At 36.9% G+C, this 21,998-nt stretch overlaps 1 protein-coding gene across 4 annotated transcripts; it reads left to right on the forward strand.

Annotated features, from left to right (window-relative positions):
- Positions 1 to 7,668: 7,668 nt before the first annotated feature.
- epdr1 (ependymin related 1) lies at positions 7,669 to 15,954 on the forward strand. Of its 4 annotated transcripts, none has more exons than XM_059345162.1 (4): positions 7,669 to 7,749; positions 8,620 to 8,927; positions 12,730 to 12,938; positions 14,147 to 15,954. In XM_059345162.1, exons 2-4 carry the CDS (start codon positions 8,686 to 8,688, stop codon positions 14,338 to 14,340), a joined length of 645 nt encoding a protein of 214 aa, XP_059201145.1. In that variant the 5' UTR covers positions 7,669 to 7,749; positions 8,620 to 8,685; the 3' UTR covers positions 14,341 to 15,954. The 4 variants fall into 4 exon arrangements, with proteins under 4 accessions (XP_059201145.1, XP_059201144.1, XP_059201146.1 ...); XM_059345161.1 differs by having other exon boundaries at positions 8,623 to 8,927; XM_059345163.1 differs by having other exon boundaries at positions 7,705 to 7,744.
- Positions 15,955 to 21,998: the final 6,044 nt, after the last annotated feature.

The raw sequence follows: 21,998 nt of genomic DNA on the forward strand, positions 1-21,998 counted from the left end.
AGTTTTTTTTCTTTTATTTATTTTATGAATCTAATTTACTTTCTAATAATCCTGATGTTTGGACTGTTACATTGTAACATTGGACATCATTTTCCACTATTTTCACTATAATTAATTGATTATTCAAGAAGCTAATCAACAGTTAAAGTTTTAGTCCTTTTGAAAATATTTCTAAAATGATCAAACATTGTAAGTCACAAATGTGTAAAGGGAGCAAAGTAAGGTCATGTTTTAACTTTTCTAACAATTAAATATTTAAACCTGAAAATGTATACTTAGAATTTTTCTCCCCTTTTTTATTGTAATACATTTTTAATGTCTACGATGGTTTATTATTTGTACTTTTTATTTCAGTGAGGAAACATGTTTGTTATTTTTTTATTTTAATGTTTATATGGGAAAAAACAATATCTAAGTGATTCATACATATAGGGTTTGTTAGTATGTATATGTGTTACTTTTATATTCATTATTCTGTTTTTTTATACCTAACTTTAGCTGCTGTGACGACTTTTCCCCACTGCGGGATAAATCGTATCTTATTTTACAATCCCAAAAAAGTTATTTTGGGATTCACAATTGAAGGGAATAAACTGGCGTAGAGCGTTGTGTCCCTTCACATTCTGTCTCTCAAATAAGATCCAAGAGGTTCATTTTAAAATTTTGCATAATATTTACCCATGTAATAAATCAATTTCCAGGTTTGCTAATGTAAGCAAAATGTGCACTTTCTGTGGAGATGCGCCAGAGGCATCTTTACACTTTATCTATATTTTGGAGGGATATGGAAAAATTCATACTCGATAAGACCGGACAGCCCATCATTTTTTAAGCTTAAAACTAAAAATTTGATTCTAATAACAAAACAGTCTGCTTTATAACAAATCTATGCACATCCACAAGATGAAGCTTTCCAAATCCGTCCCTAACTTTAGTGTTTTCACAAGAGAATTGAAATTTTATATCGAGACTCCGGAGTTGATGCCAAATGGGAAATGTGAACGCACTCTGCTGCACTTTGGGGGCACCTTGTACCCTATGTGCCTTGTCATGAACCAGCTCATAGACACATGTACCACACATGTATTCAAGTTATAAGAAAATAATGTTTATTTGATTAATTGAAAACACAAAGAAACTTAATTATGTGAGTCAGTATATCACTGATATACTGTCTCACACTCTGCTCGGTCCCGTTCAGTCCTGCTTGCAGGCCTAGTTTTATTTATTCTTGTTTATTTGTTTTCTCTCTTTCTTTCCTCCTCCCTCTCTTCTCGCGTTAGCGCTTCTTGCTGTTTGCCTATTTATTTTCATTGTGTTATACATATAAGTGAGCCATGTTATATATAGGCCTATTTATATTTATGTTGTAGCATCTGCCCCTCATCCACACACACACACACACACACACACACACACACACACACACACACACACACGCATATACACTTGTGATGCTTCTGTGCAAATCATTTATCATTTATGTTTTTCTTTGTTGTTGTTTGCGCTGTATGTCTGTTGTCTCTACTTGTGGTCCACATGCTGTAGTGTATTTGTCTCTCATGTCACCTTGTTTGTTACGTCATTTCACCAATAAAAAAAGAAATACAATAGGGACTTCGCAGGTCGTTGCCTGCTCGGGCCCTAATTATAGTGAAAATGTCCTTCGTTTTCGTCTTTGTCAACTTTTTTCATAAATAATTCAGTGTTTCTATTTCTCCACTGCTGAATGTGTGTGTTCCTGTTCTGTGGGCTTCCAGGAGAAGTGCGAGTGAAATTACCGTAATGACACCATGTTGGCTGTAAAGAGCAACTTCTTAGCTTTCAGAAAACATTCAAATTTTCCCGATAGCGCAAACCGTTTAGTTATTGTGGTAAAAGTGTCGCTGGCGCAACACTCTGTAAACTTATGATGTTGTGTTTTAACTGTGTGAAAGTGAAAGTCTTCAATTCACCACGATATTACCAATAACTTCTTTTTGTGGCGGCGCTGAAAATCCAGCAGCGGGAAACAAAAAAAAAATCCCGTATCAGTTGGGTTCTATTTCTATCCAGTTTTAAGCCACATTTTTACGATTTTGGTCAGTTTTTTCATCTCTCCAGGATGTCCTGTATCCGCCGAACAATGTACGAGAAACACTGTATTTTAGCGTGAAATTGCTATATTGAGATTTTTCACCCGTTTTAATCACCTGGTTCATTTGTTTAAGAGAGAAGGACACCTCTGCTCAGATATAGTGACTACAATGACGCCAGTGGTGGAGAAGACAACAACTCCCATGGTCCTACGCTAATTCAAAACTTAACCCATAAGAACCCAGACCCAGTTATCCTTAAAGGAAAATGATGGGGGATATACCACAGAACAAGTGGACCACATAGAACACATTTATGATGTTTAAAAAAAAAAATTCTATCAAAAAATGTCAAAGATCTGTGATGGGACGTACACGTTACATTGGGCGTTTATTGTATTTATGTTTATGATATTTCTTATTTTAAATTTAAAAAAACTAGACACATTTTCTGCTTACAGAGACACAAATGTGCCTTTTTCTTTGGATCTCCACAACATATATAAAAATTCCGACATTAATAGTGCTGTTTAACAATAAATTATTTTACAGATTTGTTTTTAAGTAACAAAATAGGAATGAATAAAAACAAATAAAAACAAACAATTTGCCTTTTTGTTTGCATCTCCATAACATATATCAAAATTGTGACTTTAATAAGTTCCGTTCCCTATTAACAGATTGATAGAATTGTTAAATGGGTTTAAACTTAGCCTCGTCACAAAAAATAAGCTTTTTGAAATTAGCCACTTTTTCAAATTTCTGTTTCCAGTAACAGCCACATTTTGGAGAAGTCACCTCTTGTCACAGTCACATGACCACCACACCAGGATGTTGAGTATATGTCTCTTATGGATTTAATGAGTTAAGGTGAAGCATAAAGCTGAATATTGGAGATTCTAAAAGATTTACAGTGTTTGTTACACGGGTCACCATGGGTTCTTATGGGTTAATTTGTCTATTTTTTTGTTTTTTTGTCTTGTCTTTTGATCGTACTTATGACTTCAAAAAGTAATGCACCATAACTCAGATGGCAGACTTCCTGTTGGGTTTGAGGTATGGGTCCAAGAGGCTTTTTGGTGCGTCTCCACATGATTCATGTGTGTACCAAATTTCGTGTCTCTACGTGAAACCTACTGCAAGGGCTAAGTATAAAACAAGTTACTTGCTGTTGCCAGCAGGGGGCGCTATGACTGTGTGTCAATATTGACACGTGGGTGTGTTCCGGGATGGACCCTAATCACGTGTGTGTGAAATTTGGGACAGATTGGACAATGTATGGTCAAGTTATATGGTCTCGTGTGTTACGGCGAGACGCCATATTTTGCCACCATGCCACGCCCACAAAATGCAAGGGTGAGTAAAGCTGTTGATAAGGTTTGTTCCCCAAGGCCTTGTGATGGTACTGACCAACTTTGAAGTCCATGGGATGAAATCTATCGGAGGAGTTTGTTAAAGGATGCAACTTGTTAATTTTATAAAAGGGGGCGTGGATAAAGCATAAGGGGCGGGGCTTTATGATAAAATTGTTATGTAGAAGTGTTAAGGGCTGTACTCTGATGAAGCATGAGAAGTTTGGAGCAGATGGGACAAAGAATGGAAAAGTTATAACGATCTCGTGTTTTATGGCGAGATGCAATATTTTGCCGCCATGCCACGCCCACATAGTGTGACCGTTGGTAAAGATTTATACAACTTGTGATGCTACTGACCAAGTTTGAAGGCAATTGGGTAAAATCTGTAGGAGGAGTTTGTTAAGTATGCAGGGTGGAAATGGGGAAAATGCCATGTTCGATCCAAGATGGCCGACTTCCTGTACGTTTTACAGAATAGCTTCCTCAGACTTTTTGGTGCGTCTTCCCATGATACACGTATTTACCAAATTTCGTGTGTCTACGACAAACCAGTGTGAAATAATGACATTTAGGGGGCGCTAGTGAGTCATTTTGCCACGCCCATTCCCGCGAACACTAGAATACGTAAATTTCACGTGAGATTGACGTTTATTCCAAATATGGTGAGTTTTTGAATATGATAAAGCTTCCAAATTAGCGATTCATTTTTGGGAAGGACAGACCAATAACAATAGGGGCCTCGCACCGTTAGTGCTCGGTCCCTAATAATACCAATAAATGAATGATGTCCAGGGTGTCACATATGATTTTTAATCTAAAAATGTATCACATCTACAAGAATGACTTGGGGTTGATATACACAACAATCCAAATGGTAAAGCCTTGTAAATTTACTGTAAAAGTGTCATCTGGTTTATTATTTTTTTACTTCAAAAACGTGCAAACATAGCTTTATCTTGGCGTTTTTTCTCCTCTTCCTCTTTCTTTCCTCTGCTACTGAAGGATATGTCCTTTTTTGCAACATAGTTTTGCCTCTAACTACCTGCGCTTTGGATGAGCAGTGCGCTCTGCACGGCAGGAGGCAACATTCATGCTGCAGCGGAGCTTTGACATTAAATAGAGTCAGTAAGAATCACTAGGCCTACAGCAGCAGCAGCACTCTGTTGACATAAAATTGTGTTTTTGTACAATACTATATCTTTGATCATATAGAAAGCATCACTCACACATGCAAAATATTAAACACATTTTTTTTTGTTAATTGCTCTTGGGGGGCCCCTAGTGGCCATGGGGCCCAAGTAGTCGCTTAGTTCGCTTATGCCTTGGTCGACTTTGTTGTTAATAAAGATCTGGAATAAAAGTATCTTATTTTACAAGCTCTTATTTTGGCAGGCACAACCGGTAACACTTTTACGTTTAAGTCTCTTGAACTTGTCAGCAGCAGCACTCTGTTGACATAAAATTGTGTTTTTGTACAATAATATATCTTTGATTATATAGAAAGCATCACTCATACATGCAAAATATTAAACAAAATATATTTTTTGTTAATTGCTCTTGTGGTCCCCCTAGTGGCCATGGGGCTGTTAGAATAAATTGATTATTCTATATTTTGTTAAATGATTTGATTGCTTGATTTCTGCTTCTCTGTTGTTTGACTCCTTGGTGTCTGTCTCTGTAGTCTGACTCTGTGTCTGTCTCTGTGCGTGACGCAGGTCACTATCGAAGGTCAACCTTGGGTGTAATATCTATCTCTATGCATTTATATTAATCAGGCAATATGATTTTGATACAATGATTATGTTTGTGTGTTAATGTTAATTTAGAAACTGTGATTACTTTGATTACATATATTTCATTTGCTTAAACTGATTAAGATTCTATAATAGGGTGACCATATTTTGATTTCCAAAAAAGAGGACAATCGGCACGGCCTCGAGACACAAATTCAGACAGGCTTCTCGGAGGTTGATGAACATGCTTTATTATGCTTCAATGGTGCAAAATTAACTTCTGTAATAAAATAAAATGAAATCTGTAAAAACTTGTAACAAAATAATAGCTCTTGTAGACTCTTTTCAAATAAATGAATAAATAATATGAAATAATGTTCTAAATATGAACTCTTCTGTTAGAAAATCTAGCTTCAACAATATATCTCTTAATAACTGCAATAAGATAAATAATAGAAGAGTCTCACAAAGATACTAACTTAACAAACAAAAAGGATCTATACTTTTCATCTTTAGTTGTCTTTGAGCTTTGAGATCTCCAGCATCTTGGCTGCAGCCCGCAGATCGGGGAGAGGCTCAACGTGGGCGGAGTTAAACGTTTAACTCCGCCCACGTTGAGCCCACTTGCCCCCATGAACCGCTGGAGAAGAAGAAGAGCGATTGAGAGAGAAGAAGAAGCAGTACAGTTCAAATGGAGGTAAGCTAGGTTTTTTTATTTTGTTTTAACGTGCTACTTTGCAATGTTTGTGACAGACAAGGAAGGAAGTAACATCATTTTATTTAAAATAAGTTATGCTCTGTATGTATTTGCATATACATACACAGAGTTATGAGCTTTGTTATTAGTTATTAGCTTTTGCTAATTAGCCTATCTTACTGCACGTCTGGACTGGTAATCTGTTATACCGAGCATTTTCCCGGTAGGCCGACATACTTTTGGGCGGGAGGGGAGAAAATATTATGCAGAGTTTTCACGTGCATTTCATGAATATAAACCTGGACTTCAAATCTCCTTTTCTGAGTTTTATATTCATATTTGTATCCAATTTATTTGTCAGACTTTTGTTACGTTTTTGTGATAGTTATTACATGCTAAGTATCAAGCCTAAAGTAAAGCAGGTTTAACAAATCAGTAAATGCTGTGATTTAGGCAGATTTAAAAAGATGCCATTCACAGACATTAGCCTTTCCTTTCTCGTGGAAGCTGAGAACTTGCCAGAACTGGGAACTGAGAATGGGGTAAATTGCCTGCTGTGGGCTTTTCATTTAACTGTTTTCTGCCTTCTCCAGCCTTTATTTTAATAATTGTTTTCTTTATTTTTGATTAGGAGGATGTTCTGCTTAGGGACACTATTGAGGCAGCAAGGTGGTGTGGAAATGAGACATTCAAGGGAAAACTTTCCCTTCCCCAAGTCATCACCATGGAAGAAGAAGATCGTCTGAGGGCAGTGAAACAGCTGCACATGTCTGATGACCTGGACCTGGATGAAGAGATGGATGAACTAAGGGAACCGTTCCTGTTCCTTTTTAGTTTGCAGGAAGATTACGAGAGATTTTGTAAAGCAATTATTGACACACGGCAAATGCAGGTGTTTTGTGCCTTTGAAAGAAAGGAATAAAGTGTGTCATTGTCAATGGCACAGACATCACTTCAGTCTCTGATCTCCTTGATGTAGCTGATGTAATTGAGTGTACAAAAATTTAACATGTGTCTATGGCTGTACTGTTTGTCACACTCACTTGGGGAAATGCTATGGCAGATTTTTTTTTAAATATAGGCAGCCTGGATAAAATAATGAACTTACAGTAAAAAAAAAAAGACATTTGACAAGTTAAAAATAGGAATGTCTAAGTCTATTAAATGCATGAACCTTTTTCATAGCTGTCTCTGTTTTACTATAGTTAGAAGCCCAATATTAAGTCTTGATTTCACTTCACTGTTGCAGTTCTAAATGTCCCTAAACATTACCATTATTTTATTCACAAGATGAGACAAGAATGTATATTGAATATTATGTATTATTACTAATATTATGTAGGCTGGTATTTACATTTAAGATACAAAAAGAAACATGTTTTCCCAAAGAACTACATTTTGGCACCAGACCTGATCCTGATATAAATAATAATGAAAGGTGCCCCATAAAAAAGCTTTTTATTTAATCATAAGATGAACCCAGAGGTGTAACATATCAGGACAGAGTTGATCAAACAGTGGAACCTAATACATTTAACTAAATTATAACCTTTATCTGTGTATTTTAATGAAATCCAGCTAGCAGGTGAATTTGGAATTGTATCATTATTCTACATATGCAATCAATACGTGGGTTTTACGCCACTCTGTCCGTAGGTGCTGCATTGACGTTTCAGAATGTACTGCCTAGTCTCCGCCACCAGATGGCGGCCGCACAATGGCTGGTGTCAAACGTGGGCGGAGTTAAACGTTAAACTCCGCCCACATTGAGCCTCTCCCCGATCTGCGTACTGCAGCCAGGGGCAATTGGCATCTTTATTAGACACTGAGACATATGTGCCAGCATTGCACACGGTGCACTCCGCCTCCTACCTGTCCCGACCGGTACGGTATGTCGGAAATTTTTTTTGCAGTTCATCTGTGAAGCTGCACTTACGCTTCGGCATTTCCCGTGCAATGTTGCTCCGCTGTTCGATCTGCCCTCTGTCTGCTCTGCTCTCTGTCTCTGTGTGTGTGTGTGTGTGCGCGGCGCCGACCCTCCCACAAGGCAGCCTCTTGGTAATTACGTCTCGCAAAATTGTGTGCAAAGCGCCGGTCAATTTACGTGCACGTGTACTGGTCCTATGAAAAACAGTGAACACCGGACATTTTCGTGAATTTATAAAACCCGGCCGGACGCCCCGGACAGGACGTAAAAAGTGGACATGTCCGGGCAAAAGAGGACACTTGGTCACCCTATTCTATAATCACAAAGAATATATTGCGTTTCAGATTTTTTAGACTTTAGAATACATTTAGACATTGAAAAAATAAGTGGCTCCAAATTATATCTGTAAGTCATAACAAGGCAGAATGTTTGTCCTAACAAGTTTTGATAGCAGGTCAGAACACTGTGAAGGGCAGAAATGATTATTTGACCGGTGACATGATGTTTCCCTGTATTGATTAAAACTGACGAATCAATGGATGAAGAAGGCGGAACTTCCTGGAAGATGGACTTCCTCCGGCTCATCATTTCCCCATCAACGACTGCGCAGAGAAAAATGATGAGGATTCTCTGTTGGTGTCAGATTATTCAATTTTCAAGGTTTCCTCGTGCAATTTTTCCAACAGGGCCCAAGTAGTCGCTTAGTTCGCTTTTGCCTTGGTCGACTCTGTTGTTAATAAAGATCTGGAAAAAAGTATCTTATTTTACAAGCTCTTATTTTGGCAGGCACAACCGGTAACGCTTTTACGTTTAACTCTCTTGAACTTGTCAGCAGCAGGTGCCGCCTGTCAACAACACCGGCTTCAGCTAACGGGACTCTCCGCTACTTCCAGACGCGATGCACCGGCTTATAATGGTGTTTGTGGCCGCCGCCGGGGCGTCTGTACTCGGCCTGTCTGTCTCCGGGCTTGGTGGGTCCCGGGCGGCCGGGCCCTGCCTCGCCCCGCTGCAGTGGGAAGGCAGGTGGGTGATGTACGACCACGGCACCGGGAGGAACAGCCGGGCTGCGGTCTCCTACGACGGCCTGAAACAGAGGATCCGGGTCCTGCAGCAGAACAAGAAGCACACCCCGTGTCAGAAGTAAGACCCTCTGTCCTTTGTCTTTATGTAGCCTGAGCTAGGCTCCAATATTTCCTATCAAAATGGTTCAAATTAGTTTAAATGTAAAACCATGTATTTCCCGTAATTTTTTAAACAACAATGGTCTAAAATATATATTTACATAAAACATCTAAACATCTAATGAGTAATATCTAGAAGACAAATATAAACACCACTCCATTTTCTTATTAAGGCAGTCCTCAGAAAGAGTTTATTTATTTATTTATTCGGATCCCCATTAGCCATCACTCCGTTGTGGGAGTAATGGCTATTCTTCCTGGGGTCCTCAAACAGGACACAATTTAATTACATAGTAAAAGCATACAGAGTAATTAGAATCTACAATTCAGTTATAAGAAAAAAACCTACTATATTAAATTAAAAAAAATACCAAACAGTGGAATACCGATTACAATTCAAAGAAATGATTAAAAACAGTTTTTAAAACATACAAAATCAATACCTGGCTCATGAAACAGAAAAACAAAAGCTAACCATCAAAGCAAAGCAAACTAAACAAGAAGTCAGACCCTATACATTCACCTTTCGAAAGTAATCTTTTTCAGTTTTTAAAAAAAAAACTACTTCTGCTCTCAAGTAATAAGAGCTCAGATGGAAGCCTGTTCCACTCTGCAACCGCTCTATACATGACTGTTCTCCTAAGTGTGTTGGTTCTCGGCAGAGGTAATGTGAATCCGTTGTTTACTGCTTGTCTTGTCTCATGGTTACGTCTGTTATTAGTTGGTACTAGTTGTGAATATAAGCAGTAAGGTTTACCAACTGTATATATATTCTTTAAAAACAAAATAAGACTGCATATCAGTCTGTCTTTTACCATTAGCCATGATAGTCTATCATGCATTTGTAACACATTCTCCCTTGTGTACTGAAGTGCAAGGCGAGCTCCTCTATTTTGAGTTAGCTGGAGTTTAAACATTTCTTTTTGTGATGCACCAGACCAGACTGTCGAACAACAGTCCAGATGTGAAGTTAAAGGGGCTTTAACTCATAAGAACCCAGACCCAGTTATCCTGAAAGGATGTGTTCTAGAAGTGGACCACATAGAACACATTTCTGATGTTTTAAAAAAAAAAAATGTACCCATAACTGCCAACGATCTGAGATGTGACATAAACGTTACATTGGGCGTTTATGGTATTTATGTTTATAATATTTCTTATTTTAAAATAAATAAACAAGACACCTTTTCTGCTTACAGAGACACAAATTTTCCTTTTTCTTTTTCATCTCCATAACATTTATCAAAATTGTGACATTAATAGTGCTGTTTAACAACACATTATTTTTCAGATTTGTTTTTAAGTAACAAAATAATAATAAATCAATAATAATAAAAACAAATAACCATTTGCCTTTTTCTTTGCATCTCCATAACATATATCAAAATTGTGACTTTAATTTGTTCAGGAAATATAGTCAGAACAAGTTAAAAGCAATACAGGACAAACTATTAACGGAGTAGAATTGTTAAATGAGTTTAAACTCGGCCTCCTAACAAAAAATAAGCTTTTTGAAATTAGCTTCTTTTCCACATTTCTGTTTCCAGTCACAGCCACATTTTGGAGAAGTCACTTCTTGTCACAGTCACATGACCACCACACCAGGGTGTTGAGTATATGTCCCTTAGGGATTTAATGAGTTAAGGTGAAGCATAAAGCTGAATATGGGAGATTCTAGAAGATTTAAAGTGTTTGCTACACAGGTGTCACCATGGGTTCTTATGGTTTAAAAATGGTAATGAATAAATTACTTTCGCATTAATAACATTTTGGGTTGCCAGATCAAAAATCTCTTCTGATGGTGTTATGTTTTTTGGTCACAATGCTACTTTAAATGTTATAATTAGCATAAATAAATGCTTAAAATATCTTAATTAATTGATTTTTGAGTTAAAATAGTCAAAGATATAAATAGTTTGTTTTTTTAATAATTTTTACAACCCAAAACCAGTTTATATATAAAGTTATAAAGCTTTGCTATATTAAAAAAGTAAACATGTATATCTCTAACATTAAGAAAAATAATGACACCAAAAATAAATAAAACATGTTGTCAGTATACATACATATAAGATGTTAAATGAAAAAAAGTGTTTTCATATCTGCAGACTTGAACAGAAGGTCCTGTTAGTCATTTTTTTGCTCTTCACAACCTGGACACCTAAAAGTTATACTTATAACTGATGTGTAAATAATACATTTGATTACTTGTTGATGATTAATAAAACTCTTACAATGTGTTTATAAAGGCTGGCATATTGGGAGGTGTTACCTTTAATGTTATTATTATCATTATTATTATTATTATTTTTATTATATAGACTACATAGGTTTTATTTATCCCACAATCGCCTTTTTAAGTTATAAACTAAAAAAATGTGTTTAATTCCTGCAGCAGTGTTGCAAGAATAAACCAACACTGACTCTCTGCCAGGACTGAAAAAATGCAGTTGAGAAAATATTCTCTGGACTGTAAACAGACTTTGGTTTATTTAGTTTAATTTACACTGTGGCTTTAGCTCTGCTGCATGTTTTACATAGAACATATGTGGTCTGAACAACCAAACATATGTGAAATAAAAGGAGGAACTCTAAATTATAATTTTCTCAAAAAAAGTTGCCATAATTTTGGGAAAAAGTGCTTAATAAATCTATAAGTGACTAGAAGTAATTTTTGCTCAAGTATTTATAGTGTCACAATATAAGATGTGGGAAATAATACTGAGTTCACAGATAATGCATTATATTTTAGAATATTAACTATGTGGATTGTTTCCTTTAAATGTGAGCTTTTAAAAAAGAATACACAAAAAATCTTGAATACAATTAACCCTCTGGAGTCTCCAAAAGCTCCAAATCCAGACATCACATTCAGACTAGAAAACAAAGCAGCGTGGAGCCCGACTGTAAATTTACCTCTAAAGTTCTGTCTGTAAACTCCATGAGGCCAGTCAGTCATGAGGCCAGTTCAGTTTGATGATTATATACCAAGTAAAACTGGAGACAGGCTCAAATATATTTAGTATAAAATGATAGAACTGGATGTAACCCTCTTATATGTTATATGTGACACCTTTGTTCACCTTTCACCAACATTTCAAATTCTTTATTAAGCATGATAGTGTTTTGAAAGTTAAAGAGAGATTCAAAATCGCATTTTGTGTTGGACTAAAGGATTAAAAAAAGACACAAAATGACCAAAAAAAGTCACAAAATGACTAAAAAAAGACACAAAATGACAAGAAAGACACAGAAGGACACAAAATTACAAAAAAAGACACAAAATTACCAAAAAAAAAAAAACACAACAAAAGACACAAAATTACCAAAAAAGAAACAAAAAAGACACAAAATGACCAAAATTGTTACGCTAAACACACAGGACACAAATAAAATAGAGTCCCACTAGAATAAAAAACAGATTTGGATGACAGGATCACACACAATCACAGGATCACATTTATGTTGGTTTTTCTTTGTTTCTTTTTGGTTCAAAATGTTGATCCAGTAAGTCAGAATAAAAAATAAATTATTATTAGGTCATATAGGTGAAGTTGTGCTGAAAAAAATATATCAACATGGCATTTAAACATTTTTAAGTGGTGTATACAGGCAGGATGAAAAGGATTCAGAAATGGACAAAATAGCCCAAGACTCCATAGAGTTAAATTGAATTCTGCTGCCCCCAAGTGGCCAAAGTCTCAGTGAACACAACTTTAAATTCAGTGTCAAAACTCCATCATTCTCTCCATCCGCTCCAGGTTTTTTGAGTACATCTACCTGTACCAGAGCATGGTGATGTTCCAGATTGACCAAAAGACCAAGGAGTGCTCAAAGGTCGCTCTGATGGAGGCCTGGGACCCCTTCGACATCCCAGACAACTCCACCTTCGAGGACCAGTACATCATCGGAGGCCCCGGGGACAATGTGGAGGTTCAGGAGTGGTCAGACAGGAAGCCGGCCCGCAAACGTAAGTCTGGGTTTAAACGCAGCGCCCCCTTTAGTGGTGCAAGCTTGTCCTTTTTAAAGTGCTTGAAATGACTACTGGTGATTATTTTTGATTTTTTACTGGGCTTCATATTTTCCAGGGAATCACTGGTCAAAAAGATAGACTCAGCCTCTTTAGAACGAGTTGATGGCTTGGCCTTCAGTATCACTACTTTCTCTATCCAAACAGCTTCACAAGTCGCATTTCCATCATCTAATTTCTCTGAGCATTTTGAAGATCTTAATGAGGTGGTTTTTGTCTTTTTTCAAAAAATAGTTAATGCCCTAAACGGGAGATGGAAACTTTTTCTGAATAAGTTCTGACGTAGGGAACATTTAACTTGAATGACTGATCAGCTGTTTCCTCTGACATGAAAGAACAGTTAGAAGTTGCACAGTCTATTTTAATCTCTCCTGTTTACTGACGTATTAGCCTACAGCAATACCTTACACTTCCATCTGCTGACCAAAGTACGTTACTGCAGCTTTGTTTATTTGCCCTAAAACAGTTTTGCATTTTCTTTAGTGTGTCATTTAAAACATACGCTTCAAAATTCGCTTCAGCTCCAATGGAAACACCTGTAGTTTCAGCACTGCGCTTTTTTGTGTCCTCAGCAAAACATCGACCAAATGTGAAATATGGATGGTTTCCTGTTGTCAAGAACATTGAAAGACAAACAGACAGGGACCTCTTTCATTTTAGTTTTATTTAAAGAGCAGCTCTTGCTAGAATGACTAGAACCTCCAGTTCTTCTTTGAGCTGTCATCAGCGTTCGTACGGGTGCTTGAAATCCTTGAAAGTGCTTGAATATAAAAGTTGTATTTTCAAGGTTTAAAAAGTGCTTGGATTTTGGATAAAGTGCTTGTAAATGCTTGAAATTATTACTGTATTTCTCTTGCAATCTGACTTCATCCATCTATAGACAAAAGATAATCACATGTTCAATGTAAAAATAATGAGTAGCCTATCTGAAATGAAGAGCTAAAAGTGTAAAACCATCGCTGTTGGTATGGTTCAGTGAAATCTTCCCCTTTTAGCATGTAAGTACTCATCTAAAGCATGCAACTTACAACCGTTGTAAGGTCCTGGAAAAGCTCGTAAATGGACCTTGAAAGTCCTTGAAAAGTGCTTGAATTTGACCACTCAAAAAGTTATGAACCTTGTGTAATGTCTGCTCGTTTCTCCACCAGATGAGACCTGGGTGGGCATTTACACCCTTAAGGACTGCTACCCGGTGCAGGAGACCTACACCAGGAACAGCAGCGTCACCACCTCCACTCGCTTCTTCAACCTCCAGCTGGGCATCAGTGATCCCACCGTCTTCACCCCACCCAGCACCTGTCAATCAGCTCGGCCTGAGAGGATGGCGGAGTCTGGCTGCTGAGGAGCTCACCATTCACCTTAGATACTTTCTGAGTCTGAAATCACTCCCTCGTTCACTCATCCACTGATTCTTATACAACAGACACTTAATAGTTCACTCAAAGTGAGCAGTAAACTGAGATTTCAGACACATAAGCATCATAATTTTGAGTCACCACTAGGGATGTGCATTTCAGGCAAAACTACTATTCAATAATCGTTGAATTATTGAAAACTACTATTCTGCAATAATCATGCAGAAGGCAGCAGTAATACTTTTTTTTCCAAATATGATGAACTATTCGATTTTTTATGATTTAATGACGATTCGAATATTCGAAAATCTATGCTCATTCCTAGTCATCACTTACATGTATCCTGTAATTTTTTGCATTGGCAAAATCTGGCACATTGGATTTTTGGATTGTTAGCAAAAAGTCATGTTTTAGGCACAATGTGGAGTCGAGCTGCAAAATTAATCAAACCACAATATGGACCAGAGCAAAATTCATATTGCAGGAAGGTACAATATTCATTAAATGCAAAATATGTGTCAAAATATGAAAATATTCTGGCCTACATACTACAGAAAAAAGCGTTTTAAAAAAAGAGAAATTGACACTATGACCATCTTAATATATTCTTAAATGATAATTAAGAGAAATGATTGGGAAATTCTCATTTCCTCCAATATTATAAAAACAATTTCAAACCGTGCAGCACTAATGTAAAGCATGCATTTCACACCTGATATAGTGCACTATATGGTACACAGGGAGTGATTTTGGACGCAGTCTTTGTCAAAGGTTTTATAGAATTGTTTGTTAATTTGCTGCTAATTTGCTAAAACTGTTATCAGGTCAAAGCGCCCTTCTAGCTGCCTAACAAACTAGCTCATTTGGGATCCTTAAAAGATAAGCTTCATGCTGAAAGGTTACTTAAAATGTTGTTGGTGATCATTGCAATCAATTGATAATATTAATGAGAATTCAAGCTACCAGTCTGAGGTTAGGTTATATAATAGTTGGGTTTCAGTGAAGCATTCTGGCTACATGCTAACAAGCATTTGCTCATTGCTTTGCTCACTGCAGGCAGTTTGATATAAATACAAATCAAACCAACAAAGTGCCTCATGAACACAAGCAGACACAACAATATATACAGGTATTATGGTTTTTATTTCCTTTGAGATTCAGGCACATTTTGTCTGACATTTTTGATTTATAAAATGTTTTTCACATTTACAAACAGCAGAGGGTTGGAAAGTTATTGCCAATGTACACATTGTTTCTATTTTAGAAATAAAGCAAATGGCTGGAAACGTGATGCATTTTCCATTCAAAGGCAACTAATCAGTGGGCCCCATTGGTGGGATGTAACTAAGTACATTTACTCAATTACTGTACTTTAGCACCATTTTGAGGTACTTGTACTTTACTGGAGTACTTTTTTATGTAACTTTATACTTCTACTCCACTACATTTAAGAGGCAAATATTGTACTTTTTACTCCACTACATTTAGAAATATTTACATTGAAAAACATGATCAATCTAAGGTGATTAACCCGTGTGCACCCCAGGTACATTTTTTGCACATTTCCATTTCAAATACCCAATAATTTTACCTGTGTTATTGTTGGTGGGACAAAATTTTGCAAGGATATCAGTTTTCTATCATCATTTAAAATTTTGACCTTGGATCAATTGATAGGGCGATATTATAAACTCACACTGCTCAAAAAATAATAATGCATTTTGATCAATGTTGTTAATTATTGATGTATCCAAGGGTCTAATAATCCTCCCCCAAAAATTCCAGTTTGCACTTAGTATATGGAAAAATGTTCATATTTAATAAGAATAAAGTGAAGAAATTGTTTCTTTTCTTTTGGTTAATTTTTGGGAGGGAACAGACTGATTGATTCTTATGTAGTTTGTTTGTTTGTTTGTTTGTTTGTTTGCTTGTTTAGGCTGTACTCTGCCCTTATTAAAGGCCTGCCATCTCCAATCTCTGTTTGACATTTAAAAAATAGTTTTAACTTGACCTTTCAATTACTAAAGTTCAAGTTCAGCGAGAAGGTTGTTTAATGTCGGTGCTGTTTCATGAAAAATTGTAATGACAGTAATCAGTAAAACTTGACTGGTTAGATGAGGACGTATCTGCTGGAATTGGTCGGACAAAGTTGGTATGTTGTGATAAAACTGAAAGATTACGTATATAAGGGTTCACCCAGTCATTACAGATGGGGGTGGTTTTATGTGGCGTAGTGAATTTATAGTTAGAGATCATGACTAAATGCGTGAAAAAGCATGCATTAGTTAATGTAAACAACAAATTGTTAATACACAACCATGTTATTTATTAGTGTTGAAGGTTACCACTTTAATTGAAGGGCTTCAAACATGTTTTGTTAATGAGCAGCTATTGATTCCAATGTGAGAAATGAAAATGAGCACTTATTAAGACCAAGTCTTAATCTAAAGACTCGTCTCAGAGTCACCAAAGTAAATACTTTAGCATTTTTTGCGATTTTGTGCGATTTGCACTGAAATAATTGTGCACGTCTGCTCAGAATGTTTTCAATATAATCCTGTAACACTGACGCTGCTTTCAGGTCACATGAAAACAATAATAGAGAAGTGTTTGCACCACATAACCACATCGCTTTAAAAAGTAGAGTAGTACAGAGACATTATTATGAGCATTTGTTCAGGCAACAAAATATCTTTCTCTGTGTCTGAATAGAAGACTGGAATTTAATGTTACTACTAGCCTAATATTCATTGTCAGTACATTCTGTAGTACTTAAGTAGTACATAAGTATATTTCCACATACTGTACTTTTCATCTTTGGTACTTTTATATTTTTTCATCAGGTTTTTTCCCCCTATATAAAAATGGGCAACTGCAGACAGAAAAAAAAAACATAATTTAAGTTATGCTGATTCAGGTACATCCCTCATTAACAGTTTGTGGGAATGTGAAATTTAAGGATATATATTAAAATGTCTCTGACTCTCTTTTGGAAATCAATCAACATGGGAATGAACAACACAACATCTGTTGTCATATGTTTGTATTAACATAATAACTCAACAGAAATTCTACACACTGAAATTGGACCAGAATAATTCTGACTATTTCTCAGATTTTTAAGGTCTGTGTTATAATATGTCTGTATTGATTAGGTTCACAACGATAAAGTTGTTTGTAAAAAAGCAACAAGTGATTGAGAACTCAGCTCATTCATCTGTGACAAAGCTGTTTAAGTGAGGAAAGCTTGCACTTTGTGGTGTTTCAGCAGGAAAACTGCCTTAGTTACATTAGTTATACATTTCTCCATAACCTTTGTATGATATATTGAAATCAAAATAAGAAGAAAATATTTATTTTCTTTATTCATCTTGTAAATCTTTAGTTTGTTCACACATCGCATCGGTAAAGTCTGTTAGATCACTATATCAAAGAAATACCACAGTGTATAAATATCCTGTTATAAGTGAAAGTCCTGCATTCAAAATGTTACTAAAGTAAAGCATTGAAGTTCATTAAAATATACTTTAAGGCATACTTAACAATATTTTTTTAAATTAAAACTTTCACCTTGCTGTATGTGTTTTCTGCAATTTGTGTAGCTTCATTTAAATGTAAAACTTTGCAAATATTAGAGAGAACCCAAAGATGCATTTTCTTAATGTTTTAAGACAATAGGTGCGTTTCCCCTATAGTCTATACCCGGAATGAGCCAGGTCTCCCTCATCAAAACGCCCCAAATTTGAATGTGAGCCGCCCCCAGTGGTCGTTTTTGAGGGCCATTTATTCTCCCCTGAAAAAAGCCCGCTTAACGGGATGTGATGTAATACTTTACGCCGCAACAACCTTACCATTTTTTAAAAAAGCCGGCAAAGTAGCAAATAGTCACAACAATAATCATCGCCACCATGTGCATGAATACAGCAAGAAGAAACACAGCAGCTCTGCTCCTTCTGCCTCTGCATCTCCTTTCTTATTGTTTAAGTTTGGCGCGTCTCCCGTGTTAAATCCGTATGGCCGAAAGTGTCGCTGAGCAATTACACAACGGTCGTAAACCATATGTCACCTACGGAGTCTCGAAAATCCTTCTGGGGCCTTTTTTTTTGTAATGGAGACATACCAAGTAAGCGTCCATTTGAGAGGGCGTGGCCTGAACTTTCCCAGCGGCCACTTTTTACCCTGATGGAAATGCAACTAATTTGTCCGCTCTGCATTTCACCTTGCTTTTTTTAGGGACGTTTTTTTGTTGTGTGTATTTTTTTTTGTATTTTTATGTTTGTTTAGGTAATCCTGAAAGTATTTACACACTGTTGGATTGGTATTTTTACTTGATCTTAATACAATTACATTTCTATTTATTATTTATTTTTTGTTGTAATCATGACTACATGATGTGAAACTTGCACTGCCACTTTAATAGAAAACTCTCCTCCTAATGAGATGCTTCAAAGTTTGATAACCACTCCTTCTTTTTCTCCCACTCTCAATCAGGCAGCAATCTCCGTGTCTGAGCAGGGAGGCCAACCAGGAAGTGCCTTAAGCTGCATTCTACCGAAAAGTCCAGCAGGGGGCGGTAAGTCTGGCTGCAAAAAAAATCTGTCCATTCTCCAGGAGAGAAGCAGAACAATACGTACCCACGGCGTGTGAATAAAGTTATATAGATATAAAAAAGGACATTTACCGATTTGGCCTCATAACTTTGACCCTTTCAAAGATGGCAACGAGTGAACTTTATGCATCCAACGGGCCACAAACCAATGGGTGATGTCACGGTGACTACGTCCATTATTTATATACAGTCTATGCTCTCAATAGGCCCTACCAGCAGGTGGTCGTCAGCGACCAGTGGTCCACTGAATACAGTATTCAGGCTCTTCAGGTATTACACAAAAGTTGCGTGAAGCAGTAGTTTTGTTTTTTCAACAAGTTCCAAAAGTTCACTTTCCACAGTTTGGGTAAAGAGGTTTTCAGCTCATGTCCAGGTCCAGTTGCAAAGTGTAAAATGACAGGTCTGTTGGTGTTTATATAGGCCTACATGATGTGACGGTCATTCTGTTTCCATGACACTTCTTATAATATTCCTTAATTCACATGGAGCCCCATATGCAGTTTTAAGACCTTTTATGCTTTTAAATGTCTTTCTTGATTAGTATTTTTTTTTAAAGATTGCTAGACTAGGCCCCTTATCATTACCTCTATTTTATTTGTTTGTTTCCTGTTTTGATTATTATCTCTAGTAGTGTAACATTTAGTCAGCTGGAGAAAGTTTCCTCCAAAATAAAATAGGCAAAACTGTTTGTAGCATGTAAACATAACTCCTGTGTGACCACACCAGAATTTATTTTCCATCTTTTGTTTTTCTTTCACTCTCTCTTGAGTTAATATAACACTCTAATATTGAATATTAAGTGTTTTCGTCGAGAAATTACTGAAAATTATGACACATCACTGAAGTCCATTTAGACAATAGATACATAAGCCTTTTTGGCTGGTTGTAGACCAGGCCCGCCGCGTTCTGGATCATCTGAAGCAGTTTTACTGTGCAGGCTGGCAGTATAACACAAAGCACCTTTAAATTTCAAGAAGCTGTTGAATGCATTCGTGTGTCATGGATACCTCGTTTGTGAAAAACGGATGAACAAGTCAAAAGTTAATAAACATTCAACTTTGACCTGTTGGTGGCGCTAGAGCTAGAGTTGCCTACACAGTATCACCACTTGAACCCAAGTAATGGGTGGTCTGCTGTTAAATTATTACAATATTGGGGAATTACTACATTATCAGGACTTGTAATAACCTCCCATTAATGTTATACTTTATTACATTATTGGTAAAAAAAAAAAAGTGTATTACATTATTGGGAAATGCACTTTATTACATTATCAGGTTTTATTACATTCAAGTCCCACCATCTGGATGCTGTACAACTGAGAACAGACACAAAATACTCAGTCAGTACAGAGCTGGTGGATGTAACAATATGTCTGAACAACAAAGTGTTTGTGGATTATATTTAAACAACATCAGTCTGGTGTCTGGTTGACAGTCTTATCCTCTTACCCATCTTTGGTAGAACAAGATGTTTTATTCAAAGCGAACGACAATGTTTATTCAATCGATATGGTGAGTATTTACGTATTTAATAGTTTGGTCAGGTAATAAGACGTTAGTTTAAGCTGAGAAGTGATTTGTGTTGAAGAGTGTGTAAGAACCCTGTGTTGTCAAATCGTTTGAATGAGTTGTCTACGTTATGCCGTTGTGCTTTTTACAGTAGCTGACGTCGATAACGTGATAAGCGCTCATTTTTACTGAGCTGAATATAATTTTGTATTTGTATGAGACGCTTAGCTTCATTCATCACTTGTGTAAATGGCAGCCTGCTACTCTGCTGTAACAGTATCACCGCTGGATAGTGCTATTTATCATATTGTTACCTAACAATGGCAGCCGTCGGGAAAAGAGGTGACCAGCCCTAATGTTTCATAACCTGTATACAGTCATAGGATTATTACAGCGTTATGATGACAGTGGTCTGGCTTTTATATCTGGCACATATGTTGTTGTTTTTGATAGTATGCATTTTGTGGTTTGATGGAGGAAGATAACAAGTGGAGGAGCGTTGGTTTAATGCACATTTATTCCATCCAACGTCGGACTCATCTCTGCCATACTTACAGAAGATTAATTAATTGTGACAGACTCTGTACACTTATATAGGCCTACTCGTCATGAAATCAATCAAATCAAATCAAAATTACTTTATTTATCCCCGAGGGTAAATTCAGTTAGTCTGGTAGAACCTCTGTTAGAATAAGACAGTCTCATGGCTGTAGGAGAGAAGGCTCTTTTGTATCTCTCCGTCCTGCAACAGAGAGAGAGGAGCCGTCCATTGCTGTTTTTTTGGTCCATAAAGGTTTTTTTTGTAGCGGATGATCTGGGTATTTCAGGATGGCCTGGAACATGTTGACAGGTCATCTCTCCACCACCTCCTCCAGTGTGTCCAACCTGGCTCCAACCACAGAACCAGCTCTTTAGACCAGTCTGTCCAACCGCCTTCATCTCTGTGTCTGATGCTGCCTCCCCAGCAGACTGCAGCATAAAACAACACACTACCACCACACACTGATAAAACACCTGCAGCATTGCACTACAGATGTCCAGAGATCTGAGCTTCAAGAAGAAAAAGAGGCGAAGTTCAAATCTCTTGAATGATTTTAAATAGCTGGCACCATGGCACGATGCCAGCTATTTTGGACATTGCAGGATGCTGAACATTGTACACACATAGTCAACGTGTTACACACATGAAACACGGGCTGTATCCCAATGTCAAGGAAGGATGCTCAAACGGCTGGATTTGAAGGACACTACGTCATCGACATCCGCCGAAGGACTGTCCCAATGTCGAGGATGCTCCGAAGGACAGATTCCTTCTTCTGACCAATTTCCAAGGATGCATGTGTGTATCCTCCGTGTGCTCCGACTACCCATAAAGCAACGCCGGCGGCGCAATATGCATTTAAATAGGTATTTTCAGTTTACACTGAATGTTATCACATAACTTACAAAACGTGTGCAAGTCAAGCAAAAAGATATCCATAAACAAATGCCAGAATATTATGCTAAAGATAATAAACGTCATCTT

The sequence above is a fragment of the Centropristis striata genome, chromosome 11, assembly GCF_030273125.1.
Source record: "Centropristis striata isolate RG_2023a ecotype Rhode Island chromosome 11, C.striata_1.0, whole genome shotgun sequence".
In the NCBI taxonomy this organism is placed as follows: domain Eukaryota; kingdom Metazoa; phylum Chordata; class Actinopteri; order Perciformes; family Serranidae; genus Centropristis; species Centropristis striata.

What these genes read in the sequence shown, in the direction of transcription:
- epdr1 (XM_059345162.1), top strand. Translation starts at nt 8,686, where the DNA reads ATGCACCGGCTTATAATGGTGTTTGTGGCCGCCGCCGGGGCGTCTGTA. An exon ending in AAGCACACCCCGTGTCAGAA is followed by an intron (nt 8,928 to 12,729) that starts GTAAGACCCTCT and finishes CATCCGCTCCAG; the next exon opens with GTTTTTTGAGTACATCTACC. An exon ending in CAGGAAGCCGGCCCGCAAAC is followed by an intron (nt 12,939 to 14,146) that starts GTAAGTCTGGGT and finishes TTTCTCCACCAG; the next exon opens with ATGAGACCTGGGTGGGCATT.